This window comes from Vipera berus (genome assembly GCF_964194415.1).
Source record: "Vipera berus genome assembly, chromosome: 3".
In the NCBI taxonomy this organism is placed as follows: Eukaryota; Metazoa; Chordata; class Lepidosauria; order Squamata; family Viperidae; genus Vipera; species Vipera berus.
The window spans coordinates 196,068,687-196,091,688 of NC_138204.1; the positions used below are offsets into that span (position 1 = coordinate 196,068,687).

Below are 23,002 nucleotides of genomic sequence, written 5' to 3' on the forward strand. Positions count from 1 at the left end.
CTAGGAATATTTTATTTATTTTTATTTTTATTACATTTATATCCCGCCCTTCTCCGAAGACTCAGGGCGGCTTACAAGCTTAGCAGTAGCCTTCATTCTATGTATATGCCTGCTTGTTAGGGTTTCACACACACCCCAAGCGGCATTATTACAAAGTCAGCTTATTGCCCCCAACAATCTGGGTCCTCATATAGCCAGCCGTACCAACAGGCTGAAAAATAGCTTTTATCCGTGGGCTGTTAGGCTTTTAAATGCGACATAATCTTATGCAGAATTGACTTGGGAGGCCGGTGTGTGGTGTAGTTGGTTCACATAGTGTGGTGGGATGGAAGGTTTGTTGTCACTGTGTGTTGGGGGGGGAGAGAGCACGGGGGGGGGGAGGCTCAGCTAATCTCACCACATGTTGTACTTTGACAATAAAGGTTTATTATTATTAAGTTACTGAAGTAGTTTATATTTGCTGGAGGGAGAGGGAAGTCTCATATACATACATATACATACATACATACATACATACATACATACATATATATATATATATATATATATATATATATATATATATATATATATATATATATATATATATATATATGTTTTCGTAGATTCTCGCGGGTGTCTGTATGTGTAGGTCTAGAGTCTCGGGTTTCTTCCCGCGTTCCTTTCATCTTCAGAAAGTTGTGGCCACAACTTTCTGAAGATGAAAGGAACGCGGGAAGAAACCCGAGACTCTAGACCTACATATATATATACCACTACATATATACCACTACAAAACCTAGCTAAATACCTAGCAAAACAATTACAACCTCAAGCAGAAATGGCAGCTTCATATGTCCAAAACTCATACCACTTTATAGAATTAGTGAAAAATCTACAGATAGACCAAAAAGACTTGCTAGTCAGCTTCGATGTATCACTATTCACCCAGGTGCCAGTCCAAGAAGCTCTATCAACAATAAGAAGCAAATACCAACCACCAAACCATATTATAGAACTAGCAGAACACTGCTTATCAAACACATACTTCATACACAGAGGCCAGAGATACAAACAAATAGAAGGCGCACCAATGGGATCCCCTCTATCACCAGTTATCGCCAACCTTTTCATGGAAGAATTTGAAACTAACGCTCTGGAAAAGACTACAAACAAACCAAAACTGTGGCTCAGATATGTGGATGACACCTTCGTGATCTGGCCCCACGGAAGAAAGGAGCTAGAAAACTTCCTAACACACCTGAACAGCCTACATCCCAAAATAAAATTCACCATGGAGATTGAAACAAACAACCAGTTACCTTTCCTGGATGTACTTATATACAAAAAACAAAACGGCACCCTAGGACACACAGTCTACCGAAAGAAAACACACACCAACCGTTACCTCAATGCGCAATCACATCATCACCCAGCACAAATAAATTCAGTAGCCAAAACACTAATAACAAGAACCAGACGCCTTGCAGATGAAACACATATACAAACAGAACTACACACCCTGACAGACATATTGACAGCAAACAAGTTCCAAAAAAACAAAATCACCAATATGATTCAGCAGGGGACTCCGAAACAGAAAAACATCCAAGAAGAAGAACAGAACAACGGACGAGCCATCTTGCCCTACATAAAAGGAACAACTGACAAAATCAGTAAAGTACTACGCAAACATAACATCAAAACCGCATTTAACACTGACAGAAAGATATCAACCATCCTGAGAAATCCCAAAGACAAAATAGAACTGGAAAACCAGGGCATATACCAAATCCCATGCGCCTCCTGTCCAGCAACATACATCGGACAGACTAACAGAAGAATAGAGGTACGTGTAGAAGAACATAAGAACTCAGTACAGAAGAAAGATCACACATCTTCACTAGTACAACACATAAACACTACGGGACACAACATCAATTTTGAGGGTACAAAAACAATCGCCAAAATAGAACATCTCAATAGCAGAATAATCAGAGAAGCCATTGAAATAGAAAAACACCCAGACAGTATGAACAAGCGAGACGACACCTCCCGCTTACATGCCATTTGGAAACCAGCATTGATAGAGAAACGAATTTCAGCAAACAAGGATTTAAAAAACCAACAAACAACCCCAAATGCCACCAGCCCCAGCAAGACTCATCCACACCCAGAACAAAAACTCTCCCACACAGAAGACAGAACAAGTCAAGCAAAAGTGCCATCACCCAAGCAGAAGAACACTCACACGAACCTGACTGACCCATACCAGAGATACATAGCAGGTCCTCGAACTCGGAGCCAAACCAAAGCTCTGGAGGCCACTACACAGCCCACTCCTCAGGACACCAAATCACAACACTCAGGATATTACAATACAACAAAAAACCCCACCCATTCAGAACACACCCCTCCCAATCAGAAGACAGCCACGCCTCCAACCAATCAGAAGACAACCACGCATCCACCCAATCAGAAGACAGCCACGCCTCCACTCAATCAGAAGACAACCACGCCTCCACCCAGTCGGAGGACACCCCCACCCAATCAGAAAGCAGCCACGCCTCCACCCAATCAGAACACAGCCCCACCGGCAGTTGGAAGGAAAGGAACAGCCAGACCACGCATTGCTCCTGGAAGCAGCAGGAGGAACACTCCGGCCTGATGATGACGGATGGGATTTCGTCGAAACGTCGCCACAACTTTCTGAAGATGAAAGGAACGCGGGAAGAAACCCGAGACTCTAGATCTACACATACAGACACCCGCGAGAATCTACGAAAACATTATATATATATATATATATATATATATATATATATATATATATATATATATATATATATATATATATATACACACACACACACACACATTCATTTTTTATGTCTGCAACTCCTTTATATATTTTTCTTATTTTTAATTAAGCTTTTATCTTTGTATCTGTAAAGTCTAATCATTTTTTTCATGATAAAAATGCAATATGAGATGAATAAGAACTGCTGGTCAGCTGAAATCTTAGGTCAGTGTTCCTCAATTAGCGTTTTAAATCTTGGCTTGGCCTGCAACCCATTTTAAAGCATTTAATGTACTTACATCTGTGACTGGGGCAGAAAGTAAGGACTACCTCGACCTATCTCAGTCTTAGAGACTATATCTCTTCTCCAACTCATCCACTCCAATTTTGAAGTATGGGCCTTTCTATATCTAAAACTAATTATGTTCTGAGATTAGGAACAAATTTTTAAAAAGGGTTCGATTCTTTTTCCTTCCTTCTCTTTTAAGTCTCTTTGTGCACCATTTATAAAACTCCTTCGCATTTGTTGAAGTTATTAAGGAGTTTCAGTTTCTTATACATTGAAGAAGAGGACTTAATCAGATAAAGTTTGCTTAATTTTTGATCAGTGAGAAAGTGTGGATTTCTGAACAGAGTGTCATGGTTCTGACAAATGCAGTACTTCAAAGAACTTCAAGGCATTGTTTACCTTAAATAATCTTTTAATATAGTTGCATAGCTTTAGCACGTACATATTGGAAGCCAAAATCTGAATTCTCCTCCCCTGAACACATGGTATCAAGCACAGTTCCCTCCCATAATTAAATGTCATAAATCACATTCTCCAATTAGTTTAAAATGCAAACTTTCCCTCCTGTTTAACAACCCAAATTCTTATCTTCTCTTATTGCAAACAGTTTTGAGATACATTCTCCTTACTCCCCCCAGCGTCCACTAATTCTAACTCCAAAAGTAATATACGAGTTAAAGGAAGGCTACATTTCCCTATGTTGTCAAGCAAGCAAGAACATCCGACGTTAGTCAAATGGTGATCCTGAATGGAGCATGAGTCCCAGCAACTCTGAGTGATTTTCCACATGTTAAATGTTTTTAAATGTTTAACAACAAGAAAACAATAGAAAACACAAAAAAGATAGCAAAGTTGTATACAAAAGGTCATACTTTCCATTAAAGTGTTATATAGCTGTGCTTGGAAAAACTGTAGCTAAACTTAAGGACTAATCTCTGAAGCTGATTTTAATTTACTGCAGATGACAGGCAAGCTATATGTAATGAAAATCTAATTAAATATGTTAGAGAATTGTTATAACCTTGCCCTACATTGAAAATACCTTTCATCTAGTTTCTTGTGATTTAATAATACTTTGGAAGACTTGCAGATATTGATAAAACTAAGGCATTTCTAAACACTAAAGTGTAATAAATTTAGGGGAATAAAGTCTGTTATAATAGGTAGTTGTCTTAGGCTGAGCACAGATTCACTGACTGAGAGCTATGTAACTGGTGAATTACATGTCTTTGAGTGATGCTTTAGTCCGCAGTGTGTGACAATTCTGAGATGAGAGAAAGATGAACGTAATGCATGCTTTGCCTCAATTTCTTTCAGATACCGGCCAGAAGAAGACTATAGACAAGAAAGATGGGAGACACATGTCTTTTCAAAAACCAAAAGGGACTATAGAGTATATCGTAAGTCGCTGCTCGGATACATAATTTTCAAGATACATTGAAAATTTGTTAATGGGATTGATAAGTACTATTCTGAATCTTTTCAAAGATGATATAGTGTAATACTGTTAAACTTTACAGTCTTCCTGTGGATGTTATATACTAATAGTAGGTCATTGGTTTTAAATATATGCCTTACTGTACTTTTAGAAGACATCAATAAATCCCTTATTGCATCTAATGCTTTTAATATTGTTAATAATCCACTGAATGTAGATTGATATAATTTTGTCTCATTTTACCAGTGTGGTACACAAATTATTTTGTTCTCTTATGTTTCATTGACTTGCTAGTACGTCAGGGACCAGTTCTGTTTTTTAATCATCAGTAGCTGAATGCCGAGTCTGTATGTTCTTCAAATGACCCTAAAGCAGAAATATAGTCAGTCTTTTAAGTTTCTAGTTACTAAGGGAAACAGAAATCTGAATGAGGAAATACTTTATTATAATACTTTATTATATAATACCAATATATTTATGGTTTCTACAGAATTTGCAAATTGCACCACTATAAATCAGTTGAGTTCATTTTTAAGTAGAAATGAAGCAATTAAAAGCTGTCTATTAGGGTTTTATTTCTATGTATGTACTGTATTTTTGTGACAGTTTAAACAGAACTGTCTTACTCTAAAGTTATATTGCTCTTTTGCTTTCCATTGCTGAATTTCAGAGATACTGATGAGTATATAACCATAAAATGTAATTAGGAAGTGAATTGGTTCCTTCATTTTAAATAAATTTCTTGTATAAACATTCTGATACAGAGTGGGTATCAGATATCATGCTTCTGCATTTCTAACAAAATTGCTTCAAATGACTTGTATTAAAAATACAAGCAGAACTTTTGTGTCAATTTTACTGTGTAAATATATAATATGTGTATTAGTAAAGTTATAATCAGATAATAAGGTTGTTCATGAAGTTGTTATACACTCAGATTTTGATTTATTACAGTAGAGGAAAAATATACCCACGTTTTCCATTAATCAAAATTCTTTCAGTGACTTTAGAAATGTTCAGTTGATACAGATGTGAAATATTTAAGTAAATTGCTCCATTGTACCAACTGTAAGAAAATTTACAGTTTTCAGAGTGCATACTACAAAATGGTCTCTAATTGCTTTTGCAAACAATTGAAAATTATGTTTCTACTGCCAGCTTCCTTAGCCTTAAAGTGCTTGTATCAGGGTATTAAAGAGACTGGAAATGTTTAGTTTAGTTTTTCTACTTATGTTTCAAGTAGAATGTCATTATTACATAGTGGATTAGGACTTCAATTTGCTTATTGTTTGTTACACGTTTGTAACCTAATTTGTTTGGGTTTTTATTTTATTTTATTCCCAATAATTCTCAAATTATTAACATAAATTTGGAAATATAAAAAATGTATAAAGATTTCTTCCATGTATTTATTTCTTCTCATGAAAAACCTGTTAGCATATAAGATTAACTGCTTAGAAATCCTCCCTAATACATAAATGCAATACTTGGAAATCTTACTTTTCTATTAAATTATGTACAATATTTTCCATTGGAAAAAAATATTTGAAAATACTAAAAAGAGGAAACAACTTTTTAGAAAAAATGCTGTAGATGACACACTGTCATAATAATGTACCCCTCTAATCCTGAAAAATTCTGCCTTTTTCACTCTAAAAATTGAAATATATTTCCTGTGATAAGCATTTGATTAACTTGATGAACTGCTTTAAATGATTGCTAATTGCAATTATAATTGTTTATAAAAAGTAAGACATATCAGTATTCTGGTACTTAGAAATTTGAATGATAATCAGAATTTTAGTCTATTCTTTTTTATTTTTCTTGGGGGCTCTATGAAAAATATATAATATAGTGGGATTTTATCCACTATTCATTAATATAAGAAATTATAGGATTTAGAAAAAGTGAATGACTTCCAGTCTGTTGTAGAAAGAAGTACTGAATAATAAAATACAAATATATGACTTTATCTGTGGAAAGCTTACAATGTTGAAAATTTATGCACTTTTTATTTCTATTCATATATTTTCAATAAATATATATAGGAGTTCATAAGCAGTATTAAAATAATCCACATTACACATTTTAATAAACATAAACATAATGAACACTCTACGGACAACCCAATCACATTCTCTGCAGTAGACGCTGGCAGTCATAATGCCTTGGTAATTAACTGAATCTTGGCCAGGTTTCAATAATTAAAAAAATAAGGATTTATCTTGTGTTATGATTATGTATGTTGCCCATAGTGATGTAACAAGAAGATAAATGTCTATTGTTCCTCTGTTCCATCTGAAAATTTGAGACATCTCATATAATATTCAGAGACTCAACTCTGTTTCTTAGGGAATTATAATGATATAGAACTTTGAATTTGGCTTAGAAATGAACAGAGAACAAACAAAGCTCTTTCAGGATTCCTGGTTCCATATTTCAGTCTCCATTGACAAAGTGGTTCAGGGGGAAATCTTGACATTTCATTCATGGAGTTATTATGCAGTGAGCTTTTGATTTCTTGAAGCAAATAAATATAGCCATGTTATATTTATATATTGGTCAGACTCCTTTCAATAAATATGATAATGTTTATCTGATACAGGTACAAAATATTTAAGTAATTTGTATCCTTGTACCAGCGTTGCAGATTTCAGGGTGTATATATGCAAAATGGTCTGTAATTCATTTTGCAGGAGATTTAAATAATGTCCCTTTGCCAGGACCATCTACATATTAAGCCTCAATTTTGCTCAAGTTCAGTTTAAACTTTAAATTTATTTTATTTTTCTACACAAAATTAAGTTTAGATACAGCTTTTTTTTGCTTGTAGAACCTTACTTGGTACAAATTGCTAGGAGAAATAGAGCTGGGTACCATCCCGATGATCTTTGCCAATGGTGTCAAGTATATTTTGAATAGGCACTCTGTTGCCCTTTCACAAGTTATGTTGTTCTCATATTCCTGTACGCTATATAGAGGTAAAGGACAAGATATCTGGAGGATATTGGAATTCTGCAGAATACAATGGCACAGCCTCCATGAGGTTCAGAATGATTTCATAGTTTCACTTCTTGGAAACAATCCTAATTGTAGAAGGTGAACTACCATTTTTCTGCAACTGCACACAGTTGGTCTAGCAATACACTATGTTTGATGGAAAAGATTGTATCTGAGTAGCCTAAAGTACTTCCTATGCCTGCTGTTTTGACTGCCCACCTATCCACTGCTCCTGGCCCATTCCTGCCTGCCACTGGTGTCCCTATTGCACACACGTCACTACTGTACCAGCGGGGCCCTTCTTTCATGCCAGTGCTGCTGGGGCTTTCTAGGCTTTGCATTCGTGCCATCCCCAGATGCAAAAAAAGTAGTAATAATCTGGCTAGAAAAGTCCTCCTTTCACATGGGAACAGTCAGGACAGTTTCTCACACTGGGCTTTTTTTTCCACAAAAGAAGGCCCTGGGCATGGCCTGAAAGCCTTGGATGGGGTAGGATAGATGCCCCAGATGCACTTGTCTGAAAAAAGGCAGTGTGAAAAAAGGCCCTGCCCGGCACAATAGTGGCATTCATTATGGTGGGGGGTTGGTGGGTTGGTTGGGGGACAGATCAGGCAGTGGAGGTACAGGAGACAATGGTTAGGTAGCCAGCAAAAAGGCAGTCATAAATGCCGGTGGGCTCAGATGGGCCGGAATTCTGTTCATGTGATTGCAGGGACATTGCAACGGACAGAGCTTTGAGGACTGGCTTTAAGTCCTTTCATTCAGTGCCGCTGTAACTTAGAACAGTCTCTGAACAAATATATGTTTAAGGAGGACAGTCTTATTTACTGTTTCCTGTTTTAGTAACTAGGGTATCAGTTTAGAAAACAGTTGAAAGTTAGCAATTAGATTGCTGGAAAGTACAAAAAACCCGTGTGTATCCATTATTTTTTTATTCCTTTGGGTAAAGGGATACTTTGTATGAAACCCATAAAATAAAGATAGCTTTTATTTAAACTAGGCTTACTTTAGGGAAGTAAGAGAATAATTTTAGAGACAGACACAAAGATGACTATTTTTGGATGATGATATACATGTTAGCAATATATTTCCTATCATGTAGGGATATTATTTTTCAACCTGATAAATCTATCAATTATTTATTTGGCATTTAGGGTGCTCTAATTATTTTAAAATCATTACATACCCTGCAGTATTCTGTAAATGTGGTTTACAGAAGGTTTATGAAAGATAGCTATTTAAAAAAACAGCAACTGACCCCTTATTAACTTAAAATATTCATTTTAAAATACAAAAATATAGACTACAATTATTCCAAAGTAAAACTTTTCATTCAGATAAAATCAGTGCTTTAATGATATTGATAGGAAAAATATATGTTAGTAATAACTAAAGACATTAAATTCCCTCTGATTATGATGAGTACACTCTTGGACAGTAGCATTAAGTCAGTTTTGCTGCTTATTTTAAATTAAAGAAGTATGTTATAAGCACAATACTTTTTTTTTAAAAAAAAAGCATGTTTGCTTGGTTTTTAAAAAAATATATGGTAGTAAAATGCTTTGTCCTCTTAGGCAAATCTAAAATCTAAAAATCGTAAACCACAGTTACTTTCTATTAAATGTAGTTTACAGACTTTCATTTGATTTTGTTATATTTTATATTTTGTCATTTCTCTCAGGTGAGTTATGTTCTTTTGTTGTTTTTCTGAATGAATTCTGTCATGCTTTGCGAACTGACCAAAATTTCTCAAGCGTTGTAACTGAAACAATAATTTCTGTTGTTTCAGATTGATATCTTTTTTCAGCAAGCACCATGTTGGCCAATGTTCATATAATTCATTTTTAAAAGACTGTCTTGATTGGGGCTTAAAATAAGCAAAATTTTAGAGTCTCAATGAGCCAGTAGCAAATGCTTCAAAAGTTTTGATATCTATTTGGCAGGTAGTTGTTATCTTTCAGCTTTTCCTTAGTGTATGCTGAATCCAATTAAAAATCTTCGACGCAAATTAAAAAATAATATATTAGTCAGATTTTTTTATTGGAAATAAATCAGAAATAATTTGTAGAGTTTGGGATATGGAGTCACCAGATAAATTATTTATTAATTAAATTCTGTTTTAATGAACTGGTGTTGCTGTTTGAAGGTAAAGTTTTAATTTAAATTAGTCTCATTTTATAATCATTATTGTTTTGTCCTACTCCCTGCTTCTTTCTTTCTTTGGAAAACTAGGTAATCTCCATTTTGTGGTAATAATTTGTATGCCAAATCAGAAACATCAGCTTTTCATTTTCAGTGCAGCAGTTAAGAAAATAAAATTTGCCATGATTTGAGAAAGCTGCATGCTGCTGATTAATTTTTAGACTTATTTTTTAAAACATTCTATTAGAATTGATTCTTAAGTAAGTCAAACACTTTTAAATTGTTGGAAATCAAATTGTAGGCATCTGAAATATTTGGTTAGTTGGTCTTTTTATCCTTGGAATTTATTCAATCCAGATTATTCAGAGCAACTGAATTATTATTTTACTCTATTTCAATCCTACTAATAAGATGTAGGCCTGTACATTTTTATTGGCTGCTATTTTCTTTTAAAATACACAATATAGTAATATTCTAGATTTGCAAGAAAGTAGAGAAGACTTGATCACATATCACTTAATTGCATTTATGTTGTCTAAACAGGTGGAGTCAAGAGATTCTTTGAATACTGTGGCCTTGAAGTTTGATACTACCCCTAATGAATTGGTGCAGTTAAACAAGCTGTTTTCCAGAGCAGTTGTTCCTGGACAGGTATTGTCTATTACATAAGATAGGTACAGTAAAAATAGATGAGTAATTAATGGTTTATTGAACATTATATGTTCAATGTATTTATTTATTTATTTATTTTATTTATTTGTTTGTTTTTATATACCGCCCTTCTCCCGAAGGACTCGGGGCGGTGTACAGAGCAAGGTAAGTATACAGTAAAACAATAGTAAAAACAAATGAAACCCCAAATCTATCAGGCCAGGCCAGCTTGCTGGAATAGGTAGGTTTTTAAGGTATGTCCTTCCTTTGGTGATGACTAACATTATAACATTAGTGGATCAAGAAGCAGGGGCGAGCAAAGAACTCACTGGCTTGATACCATCAAAGCTGATACAAAGATCAATATCCAACAACTGAAAAGCTGTGCTTGACAGGATAACATGGAAAGCATTTGCCTATAAGGTTGCCAAGGATCGGATATGACTGAATGGTTAAAACTACCTAATTAATCTTGTGACATGGAAGAGAATTGTAAAATATTGGGGAATAATACAGTAGAACCCTTGACATTAATACATTGTCATCAAACCTTAAAATTGGTTTGGGTACAGAATATGGCAGCAGTAGGTCTGGTTTAAAGCTGCAACTCCAGTTCCATTTTGAAAGTTTAAACAAAAGAATCATGGTCCTAGCAGGTTACCCTAAGTAACAGAACATTTCTTCAATTCAAAAATAAGGGCATACATTTAACTTTGACATTTTTCAAAGTTTATTAGAAAAATTATTTCTATAAAAATCCCGTAAAAAGGTAAATAAAGTCTTTGTTGGGATAAACAACATGAATGAAATTCATATCACATATAAATGTGGATATGAAATCCTAAACAAACTCTAAAATGCTAATTGAAGATAAACAGAGTAAACATGTATTATCCACGAGGCATTTCATGTAATATCATATAATGTATAATAATTTCTGTACCTTTTCTAAGTGCCGACTGATTTATGCAAAACCAAATCACAGTATTAAAAAGTTTGCAATTTTCTGCAAGACATTTATGCAGACACTTCTTTTTGAGCCTTGTGCAAACAATGTTTTACTTTTAAAATGAAAATCAAAATCTTTAAATCACATTTCATCAAAATGTGTTTTATAGGTTTTATATGTTCCTGATCCAGAGTATCTTTCCAGTGTGGAGAGTTCTCCTTCACTTAGTCCTGAAAGTCCTTTATCACCTACATCTTCAGAAGCTGAGGCTGAGAAGACACCTGTAAGTGTGTGTGTGTGTGTGTGTGTGTGTGTGTGTGTGTGTGTGTGTGATATTTTTTCCCCAAGGGTGCATTCCTGAAGAGTAGCCAGATTGTAGTATGCAGGCCTCATTGATCTGATCAGAGCTGAGGCATACTGATATAAAAATCTATTTCAGTTATCAAATAGTTTGAAAGGTTGATTGGATGTTGATGTTAGCTGTGTTGATACCTTAAACTGTTGATGTCTTTAATATTAAATAAAACTATAATGTATATTTTTCTATATTACTTTGTGCAGTAAGTTATGAAATACTGTAGACCTTTCAAATGCCAACTTGTGATTTAATATTGTCTGTAGAATTCATTTCCATCACATACGGTTATAGTTGTTTTACAGTGACTCATTTTTATCATTTACTTGCCTTTGAACCTCTCTGTTATAGTACATAGGTTTGGCAGGGATAAACTTACATTTATAAAACACATCCAATTTTTGGTTCCATCGCTGAGGTTTTTGTTTCTGTAGGATTCAGATGGGGCACAAAAGAAAGAAACAGCAGCCATACCAGCATATCCATGTGTTCGGTCTACAAGAGTTGTATCATCCACGTCAGAAGAGGAGGAAGCTTTCACAGAAAAATTTCTCAAGATCAATTGTAAATACATTACTAGTAATAAGGTAAGAATGATATGTTTCTTACATAAAATAATGTGCAGCCTAAATTACTTGAGAATTTTCCTTTTATTGCAATAGAAGAATTTTGGTAATTATTTTATATTAGCTATAAATAGAGGTTAACCATACAGCTTTATCAAAGCTATACGTAACCATGCCACATTCATCCACTTTGTCACAGTAATGATGGCAATATCTAATGAAAAAAGAGCAGCTGAGTTGAAAGATGCAACAGAAGATACACATAGATTTTTATTGATTATGTGGACCGTGGAGTTCTGTCGTCTTTTTATAAATAGCATATTTTTAAAGGATTCTTCATGTATGCTTCAAAAATCTTAATATTTAGACTGCCTTTTCTGTTCTCAGACAATAGGAAAAGATATACTGGTGCTATCTTACAAATGTTAGAAAATTCTTGGCCAGTTATAATGTAGAAACATTAATTCACTTCAGACAGTGAAATTTAATACTGTAGACACTGCCCAAATCATGCGAGTTTTCCATTTAAAATTACTGTGTTTATTGGAGAAGCAGATATTCCCTGAATTTAAGATGATCTCCCCAAAAGGAAGACAAAACACACACAAAAATTCCACTAGACGGGAAGTCCTTATAGTGTCTAGCTTTCCCTCCTTGTCAATTTATTATGAGCAATTCCAGAAGAATCTAATGTCTTCCTTAGGAAATGTGTGCATATGTTTTATTGTGTCTCTGTGTGTGTAGCTTGCAGATATCACATTCCCCTCACAAAAAAATGGAGCAGGGGCACTGTTAGGATAAGAAAAAAAAGTATTGAATAAACTCTTAACTTCCTCTTAAAAAGATACCCCAGTTAATTAATTAATGTTCCATGGCATTCATTCAAGCTTGCTGATCACATAACAAAAAACTCTTGCGGAGAACTGCTCAAAATTACATTCACATTCATTTTCCTCCTTCCAGCAAGGAAAGACAATAAAGAAAAGAAACTGATAGAAACTCAGTAGTGAAAATGGTGCTATTCTTGATAATATTTTTTTCTTACCAACATGAAAAGCTGCTGCTGCTGCTGCTTAAAAGAGGAATGATTAAGTGGCTGAATTGTGTGGGTTTTTCCTTCCCTCTCTAGTTTCCTCATTTCGTCTTGCCTGTATCAACTTTTGCTTTTGTCTTTTCCTTCCTTTGTCCTAAGGACTCAACAACATACAAAATATTTTTCTCTGTAGATTTTCCTCATGATAAGTAAAAGCAAAAAATAAAAGCATATATCAATTGTCCAATCTGTTCTAGATATAACTCGGTCCATATCCTGCCTTTATGCTCTTTTTCCTTCCTCTGACACTTTCTATGGTGAATTGAATAAAAGTCAAAAGAGTTTTAACATAACTGTCTAAAATGAATACTTTTGAATATCTGCAAGCCTAAAGGAGAAAAACCAAATTGATCTTATAAGCAAAAGGTTTTGTATACTTCAAATGGGAATTGGTTTCATTGTTTTTTTTTACTTGATTGTTAATTTCATTGCATACTCATATACTTAGCTTGCTTGAAATATTTCTTTCTGGGTTGTTAGATAGGCTTCTGTCTAATTAGTTAACGTGTGTGTGTGTGTGTGTGTCTGTGTGTGTGTGTGTGAGAGAGAGAGAGAGAGAGAGAGAGAGAGAGAGAGAGAATTATTTTTCCCCAATCTATTATGTATTATTTGTTAAATCTACCTTTACTGCCATATACATACTATACATCTCAAACAGTATATATAACATATCCTTCTGCTTCTTCAGAGCTATGTAACCCTTTCAAATGCAAGCAATTAATATCTGCAAAAATGCATTGGAATTTTTCCTTTTTAGGGACAGCATCTTGAAAAACTAGTTGTTTATATATTGATAAAGTTTTCATTAAAATTAACCACAATTTCATATGTAACTTGATACTACTTATTGCATGTATATTAGAAAATTACTGTTTTTTAAAAAAATATATCATATGGAAACGGCTGAAATGTTAAGCTGATACTAAGATTCATTAAAGAGATTATTCATTTAAAGTAAATACAAAATTATCTTACAGTACCATCTTACAATATATTTTTATTATGGCTAAAACTTTCTTTTTTCATAGCTATAACTTCTATATATTGGTATAATATTAACTAGACAAAACTTTTTCCTTAAATACTATATTTCTCAGGAATTTACAATTTTTCAGTGGTTTATAAGAAAACTGAATGTATTTGTTAGACTTTAACAGAAGTACTCCATTAATATATAATTAAGTGTATAATTAAGTGACTAAGTCACTTCTAAATATAATTTGAAAAGATTTGGTTTATTTTTGTAAGAAATTTGATTGCTTTTCTCCTTATCTTAGGGAACTGTCACCGGTGTGCTCCTAGTGACACCAAACAATATAATGTTTGATCCACATAAAATGGATCCATTGGTTCAACAGAACGGCTGTGAAGAGTATGGCATCATGTGTCCAATGGAAGAAGTGATGTCAGCTGCTATGTATAAAGATGCAGGTGGCAAAATGCAGGATTCATTACCCATGTAAGATAGATTAGTGTATGTATGTGTACACATTCCTATCTCTCTGTGGAAGTCAAATGAAAGAAATTGCGTTTGCATTTCAGCTGTATTAGTTACAGTAATCATCAAATCACCCTATGTTGTTTTTCTGAGACAAAAAACTCCCCACCCCACTGCTTTTATGGACTTGGGACAAAGAGGTTTGGAATCACTAAATAAATTTTTGAGAGCTACACTATAGCTTTTAAAGTTAGCACAGTTTTGCTTTCTATCCAGAAGCATTAAAAACCAATGTTTATGAGGGGATTACTAGTTATTGAATCTAAATGATTATTTTATGGCTCTTTGAAAGCTACTTTAGACATGTTTTTTGATTTGACATATTATCTACCATTACAACAGTATAATCTACAATTATACTGTTATATTTGTTTGGTTTGTTGGTATTTCATAGAAAGCTAGGCTTGTTAATAAGACAGGAGCGTAAATATTGATATTCTGATAATTCTTATTATCTTGTTCCCTTATTTCTTTTTTGCTTTATATTCTACTTGGATTTTTAGATATCTTTCACTTAGGCCCTCCTTTGGAAAAAAAATCTTAATTTTAATTGCATTCTTTTTAACTGGCTTTCTTTGATAAACTCTTCTTCCTTGGGGTTGAATTTTGTTTCCTGAACAATATTTAAGATTAATTTATTTCAACTTTGTACTTAAAGTTCTTGGACTACCCACCCTGTAGGTATTTTAACATTTAATATTTTAGTATCACATGTGACAATATAATTTAGTTATCATAAAGTTATTTTTTACTTGGATTTTCCATCCAGTAGGATAGCTAAAGAGATTTTGTTTGCTGATACTTCAGCAGTTTCCTTTTTTATTTTTTATACCTCATTTGATCCTTTTATTATATAATACTTGCTATTATAATTGTTAGATCTGGTTTTAAAATAACTTTAAATTTGGGAAATAGTTTTAGTGACAAAGCAGATTTCCTAGGTAGTTTAAATGTTTAGGGTGGTAATTGGCAGTATTGTGTTCTGTAAAAGTATTTCAGTCACTTTACAAAATCTTTTTCCTATCATCATATTGAGTCACTGATGCATAATAACTACAGGTAGTCCTTGAGTTACAACCACAATTAAGCCCAAAATTAATGTTGCTAAATGAGGCAGTTGTTAAGTGAGTTTTGACCCATTTTACAACCTCTCATGCTAGTTTTTAAGTGAATTACTGGAGATGTTAAATTAGTAACTGGTTGTTAAGTGAATTTGGCTTCACCATTGATGCCCTAAATATGAGTCAATTGACAAGCAGTTAAGTTTTGATCACATGACCATGGGGATGCTTCAGTGGTCATAACTAACTTTTTAGTGCCCTTGTAACTTTGAACAGCCACTATCCTTGTCCTTCTTATTATATTATTATCTTCTTTACTTCAGTCCCTCCCTTACTGGTATTATTATTATAATGATGATGATTTTTCTGTTGCTTTGCATATACACTGAGAGCTTCTGCACCAGAAATGAATTCCTTGTGTATCTAATAAAATTTGGCCAAATAAAGCATTTATTCACTCACTCACTACCTGCACTGTATAGTATAGAAAATGTATTTTATATCACTTGTCAGTCAAAGCATTGCTGTGACTGGCCAGTATATTACAGTTTGTGCATGCTTTGCACTTGGAGCCTTACAATGTATAACGGTGCACTTGACACTGATTGTGATAGAGACGTTGTGCACACAAAACCAATAACAATAAAAGCTTTAGCCAGGCTCACCTTGTCTTTGAAAATTAGTTAAGTCTAATCAGGTAAGTAAAACTAATGAGATTATAGAGTTCTATGCTAGACCTTTTGTTGAATGATTTATTTTATATATTTATATTCTATTATGAAGTTGGGCAGTATATAAATATATGCCATAAATAAATTATATAGATACATAAAATGTGACTGTGTCCCAGATCTCTCTTTGATTGTATTTCGATGGTACATTTAGTAGTGTAGTCTGTCCAAATGTACATGATCTTGTGCTTTTTTATTATTTTCTACTTTTTAAAAAATGTAAGTCACCAGTATTGTTCTAATCTTGGGCAGCCTTTAATAAATAGTAATACTTATCACATTTTGTAATTTAATAACATTTTTCCATTAATGAAGTTGCAGAAATAACTTAGGATTAATGAAATTGTGATATGGAGTAATAACATTTGGGCCTGTTTTTGAAAGCCAGTCTTTTTGTTGCATTAATATGCAACAAGGATTTGTGACCAGCTTTATAAATCACTTTTAATAAAATATTGGTTGTTTTGAACTTGTGACACAATTACTGATTAGCATGGAATTCTCCATGGAAATTCTTCTCCATGGAATTGCCCCAAATAAGGATTTCTTTAAAGCCTGTAAATAAAGGTAAAGGTAAAGGTTCCCCTGCACATGCGTGCTAGTCGTTTCCAACTCTAGGGGGCCGGTGCTCATCTCCGTTTCAAAGCCGAAGAGCCAGCACTTGTCCGAGGATGTAAATACAAAACTAAAAATTGTAAAAAAAAAATTTTCACACAACCTGCAGAAGTTAAATTACCTACAGCTACTACAACAAGAATGAAGAATTCTGTCCCTCATAAGGTAACTCAACGAGTTACCTATGTTTGAATATAAGATTATTTTATAAAGAATCCCTTCCTGAGTTACAAGTGGGTTAGAAATTAAGCTTTCTCCATTGTACCACACACATTATGGAATACAGTGCCCAAAGACATGTTTCTGGCTCTCTCTTTTCTAACATTCAATATTTTTAAAAATATCCTTTTTTAAACAGGCTTTTGTTTTAAGTGTTCATTAAACAAACTCAGATACCTCTTTATATTATTGTACACCACTCAGGCTCCTAAGATTGAATATTATAGACACTTTTGCAATAAATACGGTAAATCTTGTTCCCTGCTAATGGGATAGGAGGTGGGGGGCTGTTCTCTATAGAGATATGTTGCATAACTGCTTTATGAATAGTTATCAAACTGGTTCTATTAAAGTGATCCCAGTTTTAAAAAAAAGTTATGTGCATTTTGTTTTCTCAGGTTATAACACAGAGGTCTTCTTTACTTTTTAGTGATGTAGGTCAGTTATCTGTAAAAGATCTCTGCCACTTCAAGAAAATTACCAGAAGTAATACTGATGAAATGGAATTAAGAATGCGAGATACGGGAAATGATAGTGCCAGTACTGCTCCAAGGAGCACAGAAGAATCTCTCTCAGAAGATGTTTTCACTGAGTCAGAACTGTCTCCTATACGGGAAGAGCTTCTTGATGATCTTCGACAAGACAAATCTTCTGGAGCTTCATCTGAATCAGTCCAAACAGTAAACCACACTGGTGGAGAATATGTAAAAGATATTTCGGACTCTGCTAATATTGGGGATGTAAACTCCAGTGGAGAACAGCCTTTGAATGATGACAGTGCTTCTGTTAATGATGCTGTGGACTCTAAAGCAGTGGACAAAGCAATAAAAGAAGTTCAGAATATTGGAACATGTCAGGAACCTATAGAAGGAAATGTACCAGAGAATGAGCAGCATTTGGATTCTGAAAAAACTGATTCTCAAAAAGAGGCCACAAATGAGGGGGAAACTGTGAAACTGCCAACCCAAGATTCTGAGACAGATACTGAGATGCTGCGGAAGCTTTGGAAGAGCCATACTATGCAACAAACCAAGCAGCAACGGGATAACATCCACCATGAAGTACATAAAGAAATGAAACACAAAATGGCAACAGTAGATGGAACTATAGAAGGTAAGAATTTAAAATTAATGTAGTATAACCATAAAATTTCTCAATCATTCTTAATTATTCTTAGGGTATAGTGAACACTGGTTGGAAAAAAATATTGTTATATTGTAATCAAAATGCATCATGGGGTAGTGTACTATTTCTGAAGACTTCTGTGAGACAAAGCAAAAGACAGCACAAATGTTACTTTTAGCAACATTTTTCTACAACTGCATTGTGAAAGATCTTGTCACTTGTAATAATCCACAAGAATCATCATCATCATCAAATTCAGGATCCAATCTGAGTTGGTCCCACTGACCAATTTAGCTTGGGTCTTGCAAACCTTATCCTAGGACACGTATATTTGCCTTCATTCGTAATTATTAATTTAGTTTGTTTGGCTACCCATCTCATCTAAATGATTCTGGCTGGCTATCAACTGGTATAAACCAGGGGTCCCCAACTCCCAGTCCATGGACTGGTACTGGGCCATAACATGCCAGTAACCGGTGTCCACACAAACAATCAAAGCCTCATCCATGGGATGCAGGCAGCACACAAAACCATGCGCACTCCGGTCCATGGAAAAACCTTTCTCCACAGAACCAGTCGCTGTTGCCCAAAAGGTTGGGGACCTTTGGTATAAACAATAAAAACAAGTTAAACATTTTATACAAAAAATGTAAAAACTATCTGTAATCAGTTTAAAAAACACAGAATCATAATCAGCTGCAGACTTCATTTATGTTAGCTCAGTGCAGCTAGTGTAAGAACTCCCCATCATTGCTGGACCCCTGATCATGGTGGCAGAGCCATGTGTTCATGGCTGAAAGGGATGCGGCCACTCTAAAATCAGGGGGGATAATGTTCCATAGTGTAGGCCCTGGCAGCAAAGAGTCTCTTCCTGTGACCCCGCCAGATGACACTCTTTTGTAGATGAGACATGTAACATGCCTCTCCTTCTGATTCTGGAGGCTTTTTGATGCCATCTATTCACTGTTTCCGGATGCGGTGGCTCAGTGGGTTAGGACGCTGCTTGTCAATCAGATGGTCGGCAGTTTGGCAGGTCGAATCCCGAGTGCCGTGTAACAGTGAGCGCCTATTACTCGTCCCAGCTTCTGCCAACCTAGCAGTTCGAAAGCACATAAAAATGCAAGTAGAAAAATAGGGACCACTACGTTGGGAAGGTAACAGCGTTCTGTGCACCTTTGGCGTCTAGTCATGCCGGCCACATGACCACAGAGACGTCCTCGGACAAGCGCTGGCTCTTCGGCTTTGAAACGGAGATGAGCACCGGCCCCTAGAGTCAGAAACGACTAGCACGCATGTGCGGGGGAACCTTTACCTTTACCTTTACCTTTATTCACTGTTTCTGTTACCTTCCTTGCTACGTCCCTTACCTGACATTTCATCATTCATTTGCATCATATTTATAAAGTATGTCAGTTTCTGCTTTCTTGCTTATTTTTCCACAACTTATTGGTGGTTCTTGCAGCCCATGGTATTCTTAGTCAGCTGTGTCTATATCCATAATTCAAAACATCTCCCTTCTACGTCTTGGTCATTTTCAATGTCTAGTTTTCCAACTATTTCCTCATGATTATTGGCAAATCATAGCTTTAACTATTTGGTTTCTATTGCCAGAAAAATGTTTATTTTTGAACTATGTAAGTTTGCACAAACTTTGTATGAATTAAAAGAGTCTAAATTCTGAGAGTAAATCAGAGGTAAATACAGGATGGGAATCATATTCATTCCGGTCTCATTGCCTTCCATATTTTGAACCACTTTGTTTTTCCAAACTTAATTTCTTAAGGTAGTTTGTTGTTTATGATAAAGATTCCTCAAATGAATAATCATGTGTACTGGCATGCCTTTCAGACTTAATATACATAATATTTTACATAATTTATACAAAGGTTATGCAGGATAATTAAAGCAAACATATTTTAAATTCTCTTGTTCTCTCCATTAATCATGTTACATTTCTAGATCATACAACACTTGTAATTGTTGACAAAGAGCTGCTAACACTTTAACTGCCTCTTGTACTGTTAAAGAGTTTATGGATGTTTCATCTGGGCCTGGTATTTTTGACTTTTATTGCGTCCCATATCTTACTTTGTAATGTGGCTGTTTCTGAATATAAAGTATTGTCTACATTTTTTTTATTTCTTTAATGCCAGTTTTAAATATTTTTAATAGCATAGCTTCCACATTTATGTTTCATTAGTCCTACTTTTAATCATAAATTTCGTATAAAACAGTAAGCAGTTTTGTATTATAATTCTGTCCCTACAGCGCTAAAACTGTTTTGTTTCTAAAAGTTACTTGTATCTCAGTGTTGATAGAATATGGTTGCAGCAAGTAATGATACATACAGCAATATGTTTCCTGGATTGTATTAGTTGTTAGGACTTTTGTAATCTATATTTTGTATTTAAAGACATTCGTCACCAGGAAGTGGCTTCATACTTTCGCATTAAGACTTAGCTCTTCCCCTTCCCCTGAAATTCCTTTCTTCCAGAACAAAAACACACAAACAGAGCAGTTTGTGAGAGCCCGTTTGGAAGTCTGTAGGTGATTTTGAAGTTCGAAAGGATCATTCTTTAGAAATGTTTCTTCTGCTGGCCAATTGTTGCCTCCCCCAAAAAAAGTAGGCAAGGGTCAAGAAACAAGCACAGAAAGAGAGTCCAGGAATATTCTTCATTATTAATTTATGGGTAGAATAACAAATTTTTTTCATCAGATTTCTCTGCTCTGTTCTAAAATCAGGGTTGTGTTATTTTTAGTTTCTTTCTCAGAGTCTGAGTAACCCTTTGTGCTGATTAGTCTTGTCATAAATAAATCATACAACATTTGTTGTATGGTCATATATCATGAAAGTCAATGGAGAGAACTTTAGTCACAGTAGCTTATTTAATTGTACATAGAGAGCAGGAACTTATTTGTTACATCCTATGTTTTAATGCATAATCAAGCAACTGGGTTTGGGCCATAGGAAGCATATCTGCCAATGTAAGGTAATTTGTTTAATGTGTTTAAGTGCATGCAGAATTCCTATGTTTAAATGTTTGCATCCACTTGTTTTCTTTTTTCCTCCTGAGGTTGGGGCTTGAGAGATAAAGTCAATATTTTAAGACATGCAAAATACTGGTTTTGTTACAGCTCTCCCAAAATAAGAAATATGGGCCTAATTTTAGGGATTTGTGGTTTTGTGGGTGTCTTAAGTCTCTGCAGTGGCTTGATGAATCCATCTCCAAGTTCATAGCTAAACTTAATATTAAGTAGAGTAACAATATCTAATCAGTTTTTAAAGGTGTACCCAGATTTATCCAGTAATTAATTTAATATTTAATAATTATTAAAGCAAAATTGCCAACTACTGTCTGCATTTTATCTCTTTATAAAAGGTTCTTTAATAAAAGAGAAGAGAAGACATCGATTATACAAGTTCTTGTGTCTCAAAGTGGGCAAGCCAATGCGAAAAACATTTGTGTCACAGGCAAGTGCACTGATGCAGCAATATGCACAAAGAGATAAGAAGCATGAATATTGGTTTGCTGTGCCAGCAGAAAGGTAAGATGAATATTTTCTTTGTATGTTTATTGTAGAGGAAGACTATCTTTTCATTTCTAAACTAAATTTAAATTTGTCTTCATATTGAGATATTAATTCCACATCCTTCTGAATTTAAAGGTTTTAACTATACAAGAAATATTATTTTATTGCCTCTCACCATGTCAGTTTTCTGAATTTAATGTGTATTTATTTTTTTGCTGAGTTGCTTGTTTCTTACTTGGTAGTTTCAGAATTTTTCTTAGTATACTCTCTGTGAGTTTATTGAAATTGGCCATTTGTTTTCTAGTGGATTAGATTCAAGTGAATGATTTAAAGATTATGGCAGACATGTCTCCTTAACTGTATATAAGATACCCACTGCCTTATTGAAGTGATCATCCAAACAATGGACCATTTATTATGAAAATGAGAGTTTGTGCTAAGTTTTTTATACTGTTTTCACAATAGTTATTTAAACTATTGGGTATTGTGTTCTTGTTATATGCTTTACATGTAGTCTTTGCTTATTAACCACTCATTCAGCAACCATTTAGCCCTGCAAATATGGTATATCTGACTGATCCTTGACGTTCTGGCTGTTACAGGGTCCCCACAGTCACATGATTGTGATTTGGGCATTTGGCAACTGGGTTAGTTTTGACATTTGAAGTGTCTTGTGGTCAGGTGCTCATCTTTTGTGACCATCTCTGATGGCTTCTCTCAAGCAGAGTCAATGGCGAAGCCAGCAAAGAAGGTCATAAATCACTCTGCTTAAGTCCCCCATAGCCTTCCTGTGCTCATGCCAGGCTGTGGCCTGGTAACCTTATTTTTATATATTTTAACCCAGCTGACCAAGTCATGCTGCCCAAGTTCTTTCCCAGAGTTAGTTAAGTGATGGAAATTTGAGAAATTCATGGATAATAAGAGAATCAGGAATTTCCATAGATCTGGATTTTTTCTGAA

General features: G+C 34.6%; 2 protein-coding genes across 3 annotated transcripts in view; one reads left to right on the forward strand and one right to left on the reverse strand.

Moving 5' to 3' along the window:
• ABRA (actin binding Rho activating protein) overlaps positions 1 to 23,002 on the reverse strand; it is a 110,773-nt gene that overhangs the window by 44,029 nt on the left and 43,742 nt on the right. The gene's annotated exons all lie outside the window — the stretch shown is intronic.
• Positions 1 to 23,002, forward strand: part of OXR1 (oxidation resistance 1) — a 60,190-nt gene that overhangs the window by 6,326 nt on the left and 30,862 nt on the right. For both annotated transcript variants that reach the window (XM_081324444.1, XM_081324445.1), the window contains exons 2-8: positions 4,386 to 4,468; positions 10,192 to 10,299; positions 11,418 to 11,531; positions 12,038 to 12,190; positions 14,540 to 14,721; positions 17,817 to 18,499; positions 21,892 to 22,057. In XM_081324444.1, the coding sequence (XP_081180570.1) occupies positions 4,386 to 4,468; positions 10,192 to 10,299; positions 11,418 to 11,531; positions 12,038 to 12,190; positions 14,540 to 14,721; positions 17,817 to 18,499; positions 21,892 to 22,057 (1,489 nt within the window). The remainder of the gene's footprint in view (positions 1 to 4,385; positions 4,469 to 10,191; positions 10,300 to 11,417; positions 11,532 to 12,037; positions 12,191 to 14,539; positions 14,722 to 17,816; positions 18,500 to 21,891; positions 22,058 to 23,002) is intronic.